The sequence below is a fragment of the Lissotriton vulgaris genome, chromosome 8, assembly GCF_964263255.1.
Source record: "Lissotriton vulgaris chromosome 8, aLisVul1.2, whole genome shotgun sequence".
NCBI classification, from domain to species: Eukaryota; Metazoa; Chordata; class Amphibia; order Caudata; family Salamandridae; genus Lissotriton; species Lissotriton vulgaris.
In genome coordinates, this window is record NC_141696.1 from 603,649,179 (window position 1) to 603,664,338 (window position 15,160).

The 15,160-nt window shown below is 47.0% G+C and overlaps 1 protein-coding gene across 6 annotated transcripts in view; it reads left to right on the forward strand.

Annotated features, from left to right (window-relative positions):
* TBC1D23 (TBC1 domain family member 23) overlaps positions 1 to 15,160 on the forward strand; it is a 714,314-nt gene that overhangs the window by 187,700 nt on the left and 511,454 nt on the right. For all 6 annotated transcript variants that reach the window (XM_086934466.1, XM_086934463.1, XM_086934462.1 and 3 more), the window contains exons 6-7: positions 9,642 to 9,766; positions 9,855 to 9,901. In XM_086934466.1, the coding sequence (XP_086790592.1) occupies positions 9,642 to 9,766; positions 9,855 to 9,901 (172 nt within the window). The remainder of the gene's footprint in view (positions 1 to 9,641; positions 9,767 to 9,854; positions 9,902 to 15,160) is intronic.

A 15,160-nucleotide genomic window follows, 5' to 3' on the forward strand; every position in this document is an offset into this window, starting at 1 on the left:
GGGTGTCCCACTCCATTCTTACATCTGTTCCTTCTCTTCAGGTATGCATGTTTTCTTTGCAAGACTGGACTTATTTGTGCTCTCTCTATAGATACATGCCGACGTTGACCACACACAATACCTGACCAAAACACTGTCCGATCATAACCCTCTGCTGGGGTTCTCCCTAACTGGAAAATAATGGTTGAATGTCCAGAAAATCAGGGGTTTCATCTAATTATTGATGATACTATACACACGTACTTTGCTAAAAATCTGCAGATAGCCTCATCCAGACGGATAGAATGTGAAACCTTTAAGATTGCAATACAAGGGCATTGTATTGGAAGGTCCTCTGAAATCAGACCAACATAGAACAGAAGGAGCCAATAATTGGGGATCAGGAGAGGAGAAGCTTGGTCACCCAGATCTAATCAAGTAGTAATTGGGGTTTAAAATATGCATTACAAAAACCTTACTCAACAAATTAGCCACTTGACTGCTGGGCCTGTACTCCACCTCAAGGCTGAGCCCTTTTTTGGCTGCCTGGGGGCAATTTGTTCTTAGGGCGCCATTATTTTTTTCCCACATAAGGTATCCAAGCCATATTTCCTTTATTTTTTCAAACATCCTGGAGATTCTAAGGGAACGCAGGGTTTGTGGATTTCACTGAAGGGGACTGAGAAGATAGGTAAAATGCTGCAACATTTTGAGTTTTTTGACAAAAATAGGAAAAAAGTACCCCAGATATGTGTCTGTCTATTTTATTTATAAATGGCATCAACAAACTGTTTGCTGTACTAAATCCACCATCTTCCCAGATTTCAGAAACATGCAGCGATTAACCAAAAAATTTTGTACCACAGTGTCGGCATTTTTCAAAGAGGTAGTCCATTTTTCCCATTTTGTGATCTCAACCTACTTCCAGTGTGTGGTGGAAACCAGTGGGAAGCCCATAGATGATCCTGGAAAGCTTTAGATTTCTGAAAAGTAGACACTATTTAGAATTCAGCAAGGGGTCATATGTGTAGATCCCGCAAGAGTTTTCCAAGGAAAATAAATGTTGAAATAAGGCATATTGAAAATGAGTAGGAAAAAATGGGCATTGGTGACAACATTTTTATCTGTAAATTTTTGGCACGATAATAGAATTAAAAAAAGTAATATAGCATTATGTCCGCTAGACCCTTCTTGTTGCTGGGATATGTAGAGTTTGTAGGTTCTCCAAGAACCTAATGTACCCAGAGCCAATAACTGAAATGCACCCTACAAGATTTTTTTCATTGAATACCAAGTATAGAAAAATTTAAGATTGCTTTTATCAAAATGGATGCATCACATTTTTCTACTGAAATCTGACCCTTTTTTCCACTGTGGATAATTGTAGATTTTGGACTCTAGTTTAGCTGGCATCTAGGAAAATCTAGCAGACCTGTACATCTTCGAAAACTAGACACTTAGGATTATCAAGGGGTGGCGTGACTTGCGTGGTTCTCAACAGGTTTTTTAAAATCCAGAATTCCTTGCAAACCTCAAACCTTGACTAAAAAACACATTTTTCTCATATTTCTGTGATGGAAAGTTCTGGAATCTGCAGAGAGCCACAAACTTCCTTCCACCCGGCATTCCTCTAAGTCTCCAGATAAAAATAGTTCCTCACTTGTGTGGGTTTTCCTAGTGCCCGTGACAGGAAACGGCCCAAAACGCAACATTGATACATCACATTTTTCCATTGAAAACTGACCCTTATTGGGTTTTGCCTGAACGGCGCTTACAACATTTATTGTATTTAATATATCTTAAAAGTACTGTTTACTGATACTCATCTTCCCCTGGCTGCATACACTTACAATACTTATCTTCTTCTAAAGCTATTCCCACTGTTTAAACCCCATTCACTGTGCACACTTCAAGGACTGTTTAACTATACTTTACCAAGCTGGCACCATAACCAAGGCTGATACTGTTTGGCTCAAGAACGCGTATATGTCAACCAAATCTGAAGAAAGAGAATCTAGAGCTTTGTCCATGCCTTCTGTGAGGTCTAATTTACCTTTCAATGAAACCTTATTTAAACTAGGCTGACTAAAACTTCTTGCTTTATCTGAAAGTGGTTTAGGGTTAATTTGATAAACCACTTGTTTTGTGCACCGAAGGGGTGGATGGATGAAACAAAGGGTATTCCCTGTCAACGTGATGGTTATTTAGCCCAAGATACCATGCATTTTGCTCTGGTATTATCTTTTTACTCGCTATTGCACAACATAATTTTGAAGTCAATCTGGCCTGAATGCAACTTTAGGCACGGCAGGCCTGCTTTGATACACCTGCAGATGTTGACTGATATTAGAACAGGTCATCATAATGCTACTTTTGAATTAGTACAGTTAATATGAGGAATCGAAATTTGCCTAGCATAGTAACGGTAAGCTTCAATTCTATTAAGGACACGGAGGCGAGGATTATGCTTTTCTCTCTTCGCTGTTTATTCACATAACACCACATAGCAGCCAGAAAAGCATCAAAACGTGAAATTTTTGTATTCCAAACACAGGAATATCAGAAAACATCATAATAACATTTTTTAATAACTACAAGTCCCATGAGATCAACATTAGGCAGTCCTTTCTTAGTGTCCATAAATCCCAATATAAGGCGTCCATCCTGTGAACTCCTCCTCTTTCTTCGTCGCGAGTCAGGCCAAAGTCTCAAGCATCTCGTTTCGCACCATCATTCCCTGGCGGAAAAAAGAACAACGTGAGCTAAGCCATACCCGCTGGGCTCGAAGGCAAGAAAACAAGACAACGTCACAAGTCCATGACATGCAATCCAGAACAACAATCCACATTGAAATTCGGAAAGAGATTACTTACACCAGTACGAGCGGGATCTCCGCAGGAGGTATGGGTAGGATAATCCTCGCCTCCGTGTCCTTAATAGAATTGAAACTTACCGTTACTACGCTAGGCAAATTTCGATTCTATGTCAGGACAGGAGGCTTCGGATTATGCTTGTTCAAAGGTTGTCCACCACCAAACTAGCAATATCCACCACTGGCTTAAAATAGAACCTTTTGAAGGTGGAATCCGAAGACCAGTCCGCAGCGCGCATGAGGTCTTCTAAACGTGCCCCAAGGGCAAACGCTTTCGAGGCCATGACCCCTCTTGCGGAGTGAGCTCCGAACTGCTTTGTATCAATACCAGCTTCCTGCATTGCCCAACGCACCCACCGGGCTATAGTGGGGGAAGAGACAGCCTTGTGAGGTTTGCGCAGCGCAATGAGTAATTGCCGCTCGCCCGGAGGGCGAAGTTCCGTAGTGACCTCCTCATAGGTTTTCAAACACTGTACCACACACAACTTAGGGACATCTGCAAATGCCGGATAAGAAATAGACCTTGTAGCCGATTTCGTACGGCGGCCCACGGTAAAGGTCCCCCCATCCGGGGAAAACGCTCTCGCCGTGACATCTAGGGCACGCACGTCAGACACTCTGCGACATGACACTAAACAGAGGAGCATCGCCAGTTTAGCTGATAGTTACTTTAAGGAGAGATACTTGTTAGGCTGCCAGGAAAGAAAAAGGTTCAACACCACGTTAACATCCCACAGGACGGAATATCGTGGCTCCGGCGGTAAAGCCAGACGCACTCCTCTGAGGAGCCGACACACAAGGGGATGTTCCCCGACCGCCACTCCATCCAACTGCACATGAGCTGCTGATATGGCAGAACGTATCGTGTTAATAGTCCGGTATGCTAAGCCGGCAGTAGAAAGTTCCGCCAGAAAATTCAGGATGGGAACGAGGCCTGCGACCATGGGATCCAAACCCCGTCGAAGACACCAACGAACCCATCTGGTCCAGGCCGATCTATACCTCTTGGCAGTGCTGCCTGCCCAGGCCTTGGACAAAAAGTGCTGAGCTGAGTTCGAAAGGCCAGGGAGCGACCAGCGTCGCCTGAAAGCCTCCATGCCATGAGGCGCAGAGAACCCTGGAGGAGATGGTGAGGGACCCCGTCTGGATTGAGGAGGAGACGAGGAAGCTGGGGGAGTAGGATTGGAGAATCCCAGGAAAGTTCCAGAAGAACTGGAAACCACACTTGCGACCTCCACACGGGCGTCACCATCACCACGTCCGCCACTTGGCGGCGAATCTGGGCCGCGGCCCGCACTATCATGGAGAAAGGCGGGAAGGCATACGGACGTTCCTGGCTCCAGTCCTGGAGGAACGCATCAGTCGCCTCCGCCAAGGGATCCGGTCTCTTGCTGAAGAACCTCGGCAGCTGGAAGTCCAGACGGGACGCAAACAGGTCTATGGAAAAAGGACCCCAGCATGCCGCCAGCCAGTGGAACACTTGAACATCCAGCTTCCACAGGCTGGAGTCTCGAAGATATCTCGAGTGCCAATCCGCCACTTGATTGGCCCGTCCCGGCAGGTATTCTGCCGTTACCGAGACCTGATGGGCGAGACAATAATCCCAAAAGTCTTTCGCCAGATCCGCTAGTGCTCGCGATCGCGGACCCCCTAAATGGTTCACATACCGAACCGCCGAAACATTGTCCATCCGCAGAAGGACACATGACTTCACCGAGTCCCTCGTCCAGCAACGGACGGCGAACGAACCTGCTAGAAGTTCCAAGCAGTTGATGTGAAGTCGCTGTTCGTCGGACGACCAAGCGCCGCCTGTGGAGAAATCCCCGCAGCGGGCGCCCCAGCCGGACCTGCTGGCGTCGGACTCGATCAAGTCCGGAACGGACCCGAAAATCGCTCGGCCGTTCCACGCCTCCATGTGGGCGAGCCACCAGGACATTTCCTCCTTGACCTCTACCGACAGGGGAATCAAGCGGTCGTAAGAGAGCCCCCTGCGCAAATGATGCGCTTTCAGCCGCTGAAGGGCCCGATAGTGAAGAGGGCCCGGAAATATTGCCTGAATTGAAGACGAGAGAAGGCCCACTACTCTGGCAACCTGCCGGAGGGAGGTGTGCGACTTGGAAATAGTTTGCCGTAGCACATGTTTGATTTTGGCCATCTTCCTGGACGGCAGACTGAGCGTCGAGGTTACCGAATCCACCACGAAGCCCAGGAACACCATTTGCTGGGCGGGCGTGAAAACCGACTTCTCCCTGTTGACGATAAACCCCAGACCTTGCAACAGGGAGATCGTCTGGGACAGGTGAGCGGCTAACTTGCTCGGGTCCTGGCCCAGCAGCAAAATGGCGTCGAGATAGACGATTAGCCGAATCCCCTGACTCCGCAGGGTTTCTATGGCCGGATGCAGAATTTTTGTAAAGCACCAAGGGGCCGAGGAAAGACCGAATGGAAGGGCCTTGAACTCGAAAACCATGCCTTTCCAGCAAAACTGGAGGAAACGGCGATGCGGGGGGTAAATGGGAACCACCAAATACGTATCTTTGAGGTCCAGACGGACCATCCAATCGTTCGGGAGCAAAACGTCTCTCAACAGATGGATGCCCTCCATCTTGAAATGGTTGTACACTACCCCGCCATTGAACTCCCTGAGGTTGATGACTGGTCGTCTGCCCCCGTCTACCTTTTCCACAAGAAAAATATTGCTCGGGAAACCCCCGGGGTGACGCGTTGCTCGACAAATAGCCCCTTTGCGCAGTAGCGCCGAGACTTCTTCGTCGATCAAAAGCACGTCGGGCTGAGAAAAAGTTATGGGCCGCGGAGGCTGTAACTGGCGCGGCTGGTCGTAAAACTCTATGCGGAACCCCCGCACGGTCTGAAGGACCCACGCGCCCGTCGTAATAGCCGCCCATGCCTGGGGGAAACATGCCAACCTCCCCCCAATAACAACTTGATCCGCAGGGATTACACTCACCGTGTGAATTGTTGCAGCCGGAGTCGTTCCGGAAGTTTCCGCGCCCCCGGAAACGCTGACCTCTGGTTGGGTAAAAGTTGTTGTAGTTCGCAGAGGAGTTGTAGCCTCCTCTGCCGGAGCCATGCCCTTTAACGGGCTGTTGTTGACCACCACGGCCGGTCGTGAGGCCCCTACCACGACCAGCCCCTCGGGAAAAACGCTGGTGGAAGACCCGCTTGATGGTTGACTGGGCCTTGTCCAGGGAAGTGAAAGTGGAAACAAACTTTCCCAGCTCCTTTATGAACGGCTCCCCAAAGAGACCTCCTTGAGCCACAGCGCCAGCTTCCGATGAAGCCAAATCACCCAACTTGGGGTCCAGTTTAATCAGCAGCGACCGACGCCGTTCGGTCGAAAGGGCACAGTTAGCGTTCCCCAGGAATATCACGGCCCACTGCGGCCAGTTGGACAACACCTCCGGGCATATGGCCCTGCCCGACACCTTGGCTTCCTCGGCCATATCCAGGATCTTGGTGAGGGGGCCAATGGTGTCCAATAGCTTGTCCTGACAGGAGCGCCAAGAACGGTCGATCCCCTTACGGGGGTCCTTTACAAACTTCGCCATGAAGGTGGCCATCTTTCCATCTAGTTCCGGCGTCATAGCCACCTTCCCATCCAAAGTCGGGCGGGGGCATTCGCCCCTCAAACAACTGCGCGCCTCCTTCTCCCAGGGGCTTGCGGAGGTGGCCCGCCACAAACTGCGCCACCTTGTCCCCAGGCGCCCAAGCAGCCGACCGTGGGTGCATGATTTCATCCGGGTTGAGCATGCCCGAAGTGTCCTTGGGCAACTCAGTCGAGTTAGATGCCGGTCGCCACGACCGTACTGAGTCTTCGTCGTCGTCTTCGTCAGTATCCGTGGGGGAAACACCCCCCGGGGAGGCCGGGACAGCATCCGCCGGCGTCGAAGGAGTCTGAGGCGGGGGCGCCTCGGAGGCAGACCCCGACGCCTTAGCCAGGAAAGCGTCTCGTAGGCGCTCGAAAGCGTCCTTGTCCACGCCCTGCGCACCACTGGGACCCGCGTCCCCACGTGGCTTCTTGGCCGCTGGTGGCCGGCTAGGATCGTTGGCGGGCATCCCCGCGAGGCCCGGCGCCAACTTGGCACACTCTTCCACAATGCGGGCCGATAGCCTGTCTTCCATAGGCCCTACGATTTCCTGCACGCAACGGTAAATCGACTGATCCACAGCCGCATAGAATTCGTCGTCCTGGAGGTATTGGTGTGACTCCTCCTCCTCGACGTAGTACCCCTCAGCCATGGCGTCCACAACGCAGTAAAGAAGAAAACAGGTATCTGAGGGTTCAGGTGGCGTAGACAAACTGCCACGTGTGGGCCAACCGGAGGTTAGCAAGGTTTTAGGCCGGCGGAACTAGGCAGTCACGAAGGCAGCACCAGCCTTCTCAGCGCGCCGACCCTCTCTCCAGAGACCGGGTCGCACCGCCTCCCAGCGCGCTTGAGCGGGTAACACCCCAGCGGAAGCTGATGCAGGAAAAGGTGCTGAAAATCGCCCGCGGGCGTCAACGTGGTCACGACCACCAGTACAGACCCCAACGGGGCGTTCGAGCACAGGACAGTACAACCCAAGAGGGCGTCGGGGTTAGGCGGCAGCAGGGCTCCGGCGACGTCGACTCACCAGCGTGGCTCCAATCAGCGAGACGGAAGCCGCGCGTGGGCAGGCGAGACGCTACGGCGCCCTCTAGCGGTGAAATCAACACCGCGGAACACACGGGGACATCGCGTAAGGGGCGAAGGCGTCCCCGCGATGGAAGGGGCTCTGGAAGGGAAAAAACCCCACAGACCCCCTAAAGCAATAGCAAAATCTATGCAAATAGAATGACAAATAAGCAAGAAAACACAAGACCTCAGCAGACACAAAATTGTGAAAGAGAGGGAGAATAGTACTTAACTGGCTGCGAAGCAGCGAAGAAAGAGGAGGAGTTCACAGGATGGACGCCTTATATTGGGATTTATGGACACTAAGAAAGGACTGCCTAATGTTGCTCTCATGGGACTTGTAGTTATTAAAAAATGTTATTATGATGTTTTCTGATATTCCTGTGTTTGGAATACAACATTTTTTCAAGTTTTGATGCTTTTCTGGCTGCTATGTGGTGTTATGTGAATAAACAGCGAAGAGAGAAAAGCATAATCCGAAGCCTCCGGTCCTGACATAGAATCCAATGTGCTTTTTGCTGTATCTTGGATACTTTTTAGCATGTTCTAACATTTTTTTATTATTTGTAATGCCATTTTTATTTTATGGATTTTTTGTTTTTGTTTTTAATGATCGTTTATGGTTTATCTGTTTTAAACTGAATAAAGATTCAATTGGAACATTTGTTAAATGTCACTAATGTCCAATCTTAAGAATGTGTTTATTTTAAGTAGTTCAAGAAGGGTGGTCCAGTAAATCACAAAATCAAATGTTATGCCCAAATAAATGATGAACCTCTCTTGATCTAACCTCATACCACCTGCGTGCCACTATCTGAGCCCCCTTTCTACACTCAAAACTGAGACTTGTTTTACCACAGTTGAATACTTTCACAATATCTAACTCTTGTTAAAAACGACTAACTTAAGTGCAAAGATCGCTGTGCCATACTCATGTAAGAAGCAGAATCTGAATTATCCAAACTATTTTGGGTGAATGTTGGCTCCCTCAATAGACTCATGCAAATCTGGCACACGAAGGTTAAATAGAGTGGAAGCCAACTCACACCCATGCTTTAATTATTGAAATTACCTTGGAATAATGCAGTGTTTACCAAACAAACCTTTAACCCATTTAGAACTATGTAAGCATTTACTTAGATTGAGTACTTTGTCATTGACATTTCAAAATGTACATTTATACTGCAGTAAGTTTCTTTTTAATGCAATTAAACGTTACCCCCCAACAAGGCAATAGTCCTTCGGGTTTTTCTGCACTTTTGTTTGCTGAGTTAGATAAGCCTGTCGGTATGGTGCAGTATATTGCTAAGTTTACTATGGATGTAAAATTAGTTAGTGGGATTTGGCCCACAAATTTGCCTTGTATTCCAAGGGCATTAGCTTTATTTTGATCATCTTGTGTCCAAACAAGAATTCACCTTTGTGTATTGTCTTAAGGCCGAGGCTTGTGTGGTATTGAGTTAGTGCAGGATGAATTAGTGGTGAATAGATAGATAGATGGTGAATGAATGGTTGGATGGTGAATGATTAGTGAATTTTGAGGGTATGGTATCTGTTGAATGGATTGTAAATAGTGACGGTGGTGAATGGGCATTTCATCCCCTCCAGGGCACATCCATCAACTCTTGTTGCACAATTAGAGGGAAAGTCCTTCTTCTAGTCATTTACAGAATTAGAAAGAATGAAGCGAACATCCGTGAATGACAATACACGTGATGAACACAATTTAGGATGTTTATAACCAGTAAGCGGCACATATTTTCACAATGACATAAAACAGAAGTTGGAATAATTTGTAACTTCTGTAAGCTGTACTGGGAAATTAGTGGCACAAGACACCTCTGAAGTTGAACCGTTTATTTCAAAACAGAGATGGGGATCTTTTTGGGGGGAGCATGGTAGTAAAATGTAAACTGTTAAAAAGATCAAGTAAGAGCTCTTTCACTTGCGTTTCCTTGAGTTCTCATTGAGAATTCAAGAGGATGTGCTGATGTCTGAGAAACCCCTGTGTATATACCTAGAGAGATGTTAATTCCTTTCGCTGCACAGTATTAGAGATGCTCTGTTAACTTATTTTTATGATAACCAACATTCCTAACCTTTTACTCTTTCAGCTCGGAAGTCTCTTTTCATGTTACTGCTCCACCATAGTCACTCAGACAATATGGGACAATTACCTACAACAGGCAGATCCTTTCTTCATCTACTTTCTAATGCTCATTATACTAGTCAACACAAAGTGAGTGCACGGTTCTCCTTTAATCTGTATATTTTAAGATACAAAATTAATCCAGGAATTCAATTCACCAATTTTTGTTTTCTTTTAGAGACAGTATTCTGGCACAAGAATCAGACAGCAAAGAAGACATTATAAGTGGGTAAAATTTTAGAAAAGGCTCGAGTGTTTGCATTTACGTGCTGTCCGAGAAAATACTGTCTTACTGCAAAAATGTTATGCTCTCATACAAGTAATAGCATACTGTCCGTGTGGGATGAGGTGTTTGGTAAAGATGAAATGGCAGTCTTGAGGCATTTAATAGTTGCCAGTAGTTAGGACTATGCTGCTAGAGAATTTGCTTTGTAAAATTTGACAGGCTAGCAGTTGTACACCTGCACCAATCCTTCCCTACATGATGAACTAAGCTGCTACATGATACCTTTTTGGTTCAGCGAAGAGGATACTGGCAACTTTATTTGAATAAAATATGGTATCTATCTGCACTGCTTTTTAATTTGTCCACTGCAATCATATGCACTTCCAGCAAAACGTCTTGAGAGATTTGTCCTCCTTCATGTCATTGGTGTTCTAGAAATTCAGTCACTTCTAGATCTCATGTAAGGCTTACGTGTAAATCAATATTTGCAGGTACACAAAGATATACATAGGAGCCACCTAATAAGTTTGCTGAATACCAAGGCTTTCTGGCATTGATTCGACCTCATCCCTCTTTCTTTCCTCACACTACACATCCTGCCTCTTTATCTCACTCTTACAGGTCTTAATCCTACTTGCTCTGTCTCCCTTTGCCACTGTTTCCATATACATTTCCTTGTATTCCTTTTTCCCTCTTGCTCTGGGTCAGCCCTATGATAAAAAATAAGTCCTGGACTCCAAGCAATGAGAACCGGTTCCCACCACCTGCAGTGAGCAGCATAAAACGAACACTGACCTCAATCAAGTGAACTTCTGAGTGAGGGTGTATTTAAATGGAGTAAATGACAACCTTGATGCTGATATACTCCTCCTTGAACTATCAGTGGCTTTCCACACCGTTCACCACCTCGCCCATGTTTTCCACACTCAGACCTAGGGATTCACAGCTCTACACAAATGATCTATCTTCTTGATCTCAAACTCTTCACACAGCATACAATTCTCTCCCTACTCTTTGGAACCCCTAGGAGTAGCTTTAAGAGTGCCTCAAGACGCCATGCTTTCATCCTCTAGTAATGGTTTAAATGACCTCCTCCCGCTATTTTATGTGATTCAGTCAATCAATCAGGCATTTGTAGAGCGCGCTACATACCTGTGAGGGTCTCAAGGCGCATGGGGGAACTGCTACTGTTCAAAGAGCCAGGTCTTGAGAAGTTTCCTGAAGGTCACAAGGTCTTTGGTCTGCCGTAGGTGGATTGGGAGGGTGTTCCATGTCTTGGCGGCGAGGTGGGAGAAAGATCTGCCACCGCAGTCACTTTTCCATTGCGGTGGATAGTGGCGAGGGCGCGGTCTGCGGAGCGGAACTTGCGGGTGGTAGTGTAGAGGCTGAGTCGGCTGTTGAGGTATGCTGGTCTGGTGTTGTGGAGTGCCTTGTGTGTGTGGGTGAGAAGTTTGAAGGTTATCCTCTTGTTGACATAGAGCCATTGCAGGTCTCTTAGTTGGGGTGGGGTGTGATGTGGTTGCGGCGAGGGATGTCGACGATCAGGCGTGCAGAGGCGTTCTGGATGCGTTGGAGCTGTTTCAGGAGTTTGGCAGGTGCTCCTGCGTAGAGGGCGTTCCTGTAGTCCATTCTACTACTGACGAGGGCCTGGGTGACCGTCTTTCTCATTTCGGTGGGGATCCACTTGAAGATCCTGCAAAGCATGCAGAGGGTGTTGAAGCCAGAGGAGGAGACAACATTGACCTGCTTCATCATGGAGAGGGTAAAGTTGGAGATGACCCCTAGGTTGCGTGCGTGTAGGGGGTGTTCCTAGTGCAGTCGGCCACCAGGAGTCGTCCCAGGCCGAGGATGAGGACCTCCGTCTTGTCCGAGTTCAGTTCCAGTCAACTGTTCCTCATCCAGTCGGTAACGTCCTTCATTCCTTCGTGAAGGTTGGTTTTGGCGGCGAGGGGGTCCTTGGTCAGGGAGAGGATCCGCTGGGTGTCGTCGGCGTAGGAGATGATGTTGAGGTTGTGCAGTCGTTCGACGTGGGCGAGCGGTGCCATGTAGATGTTGAACAACGTTGGGCTGAGGGATGAGCCTTTGGGTATGCCTCAGATGATCCCTGTGGCTTCGGAGCGGAAGGGGGAAGGTGGACGCTCTGTGTTCTGCTGGAGAGAAAGGAGGATGTCCAGTCTAGGGCCTTCTCCTGGATTCCGGCGTCGTAGAGGCGAGTTCGTAGTGTGCGGTGGCAGACCGTGTCGAAGGCGGCTGACAGGTCCAGGAGGATTAGGGCCATGGTTTCTCCGTTGTCTAGAAGGATCCTGGTGTCATCGTGGCAGCGATGAGGGCAGTTTTGTTGCTGTGGTTGCTGCGGAATCCGGACTGGTACAGGTCCAGGATTCTGTTCTCCTAGAGGAAGCTGGTCCGTTGTTTGTTGACAGCCTTTCGATGACCTTCGCCGGGAACGGGAGTAGGGAGATGGGTCGGAAGTTCTTGAGGTCCTTGGGGTCTGCCTTTGGTTTCTTGAGTAAGGCGTTGATCTCTGCGCGCTTCCAGCTCTCCGGGAAGGTCGCTGTCTCTAAGGAGATGTTGATGGTGTTCCGAAGATGGGGTGCGATGGTGCTACTGGCTTTGTTGAAGATGTGGTGTGGGCAGGGGTCTGCCAGGGATCTGGAGTGGACGGTGTTCGTGATCTTGATGGTGTCGTTGTTGTTGATATTGGTCCAGGAGAGCAGTCGGTTGGTGCGGGTGGTGGTCTTGGGAACCGGGGTGGATACGGCGTTGAAGCTGTTGTGGATGTCTGCGATCTTGCGGTGGAAGAAGGTGGCTAGTTAGTCGCACAGGTCTTGTGAAGGTGGGATGTCGGTGTTGGAGCTGGGGTTGGAGAGATCCTTCACGATGTTGAAAAGCTCTTTGCTGTTGTGTGCGTTTGTTGTCTAGACGGTCTTTGAAGGAGGTTTTTTTGGCGGATCTGATGATTCCCTCTATACATCTGACATGTCACAACAAAAGCAATGACACAAATATATTTTGTGTCCCTTTCTAGTGCATGCACACAATAAAAATCCTGTGCAAAGCAACCAATGGATGTAAAAAGAAATACCTTGAACTTAATTGCTGCAAGACTTATATTCTCATATACAGTGACCTAACATCAGTTGGTGTCCATGCCCCTCCACCCATCCCCTCTGGCAGATATGCAGACATGTCCAACCACAGCCAGCCATGAGCATAGAAAACGTGGTCAACATGAATTCCAACCTCTCCCAAGAACATCATATCAACAAAGTAATCTACACCGGTTTCCTCCTTTTCCATGTTACACAGCTTCTTGACCTAACTAGCGGATTCTGAATTGATAAAAGCCATACGTTCCTTGGATTTTCTCTCAAGTAAGAAATGCAACTCTTTTTGTTAGGGTGGCTACTTTGTTATGTGCACTAATGTATTTTTTTGTCCTATGTCCAATGTAGCATAATGGGTTTTACATTATTCCTTCAGATTATAAAAGCTTGCAGGCTTCTGATGATGATATGCTTACATAGTTACATTACTTCATATTTACTAATTCTTTTGTTTGGCAATAACGTACATAGTTTAGGAAACAGAGTTTCATCTAAACTAATGGTCTTCTAATGCTTTCGTCTAATTGTGCCAATAATTGCTCGTCTTTGTTTTTTAAAGAGTTTAGAGTTCAGTAAAGATTAGTACTGCATTATCGAACTACTCAGAATCAAGCCGAACAGCGCACCTACAAAATAAATATATAAATAAAATCCTCCTATGGTCTCGGGCATGTCGGATGCAGTCTATAGACCGGCCTCACCTGTAAATTAGCCAGGAGTGGGCAATTCTATCCTGTCTGTCTACCCTACTCTGCTGGCCTCGAGGTTTTTCCCTAAGAGGAACCATGGAATACCTACCGAGAGGCCCAAACCCTTGGCATATAACTGTGATACACTACCTTGTGACGTTTAAGGACCACATCTCTGAGATTAGTCAAGTCCCACTCTAAAATTGGTGATGTGTGCCTTGTACTTATAAATTGAAAACTTTTCAACCCAAAAGTTTATGATTAGCAGATCAAAAGGAAATCCCCTTAACTGGCTGTCGGCTAGTACCAGAGTCTAAACCATGGCCGGTTCTGTAAACCTATCCTGAATATGTTTGAAAGTGCTTAACCCCTTAACTGCTGAGACTTTTGCATCACAGAACGGAGCCCTTTTTTTTTTAGCTATCTGTAGTACTTTGCACTTGGGCATCTTTACCATTTTGTCCTTATAAGGTATCCGCACCTAAATTTGCATCCATTTTTTCCAACATAATGGAAATTCTAAAGGTACCCAGGAGGTGTGGAGTCCTCTGGAGGAACCGAGAAAATAGCCAACATATAGCTACTTGTAAAAAAAAAAAAAAATCGGGGGGAACTGGGGGGGGGGCGCTCTGCCGAAGATTGTTCCCCCCCAACCCCCCCCCCCCCGGAACCAGCTAAAATCACCATGTTTCAGCTTTTTCTAAACATGTAGAGCTGTATCAGATTTTTTTTTTTACCAAAGATTCCATTTGTTTTTGAAGAGGTAGGCCATTTTTTCCTAATTTTTGTGCCTTCAACCTGTTTTCAGTTTGTTGTGGAAAAAGTGTGAACCCCAAGAGTGGTGCCAGAAAGCTAAACATTTCTGAAAAATAGGCAACATTCAGAATCCAGTAAGCGGCAATTACATAAGATCCCTCAAGGTTTTCCCAAAGGAAGTAACTTGACCTTGAAATAAAAAAAGAAAATGAAAAATGTGTTGGAAAAACATTCATTTGTGGCAAAATTTAATTTGTAGCTTCTTGTCACAATGGCTGTTTTTCAAAGGCAGTACACTGGTGTGTCCGCTAGACCCTTCTGGTTGCAGGGATATTAGATAGGGTTTGTAGGTTTTCCAAGAAACCAAGGAAACTGAGCAAACAACTGAGCTGCACATTAAATTGTTTATAAAAAGTGACAAGTGGGTATGGAGAAAACCTATGTATTTCTGAAATATACACCAACTGCTGAGTTTAGAGCAGTGATTATTTGTATATCTCTGAATTTGTGGGTACCCCATCTAGCATATGATTCAGGAGGGCAATTTGCAAATGTCTACTTTGTCACACACAGGCTTTTATTTGAAAGGCACACATGCAGAGCAATCCAATTGATAACAAGTGTTTGACTATTCTGTGTTGCCACCATCTCCCTATAAAATTGGTACTCCGCTTGTGTGGCTGGACAAAGCACTTTAGACACAATG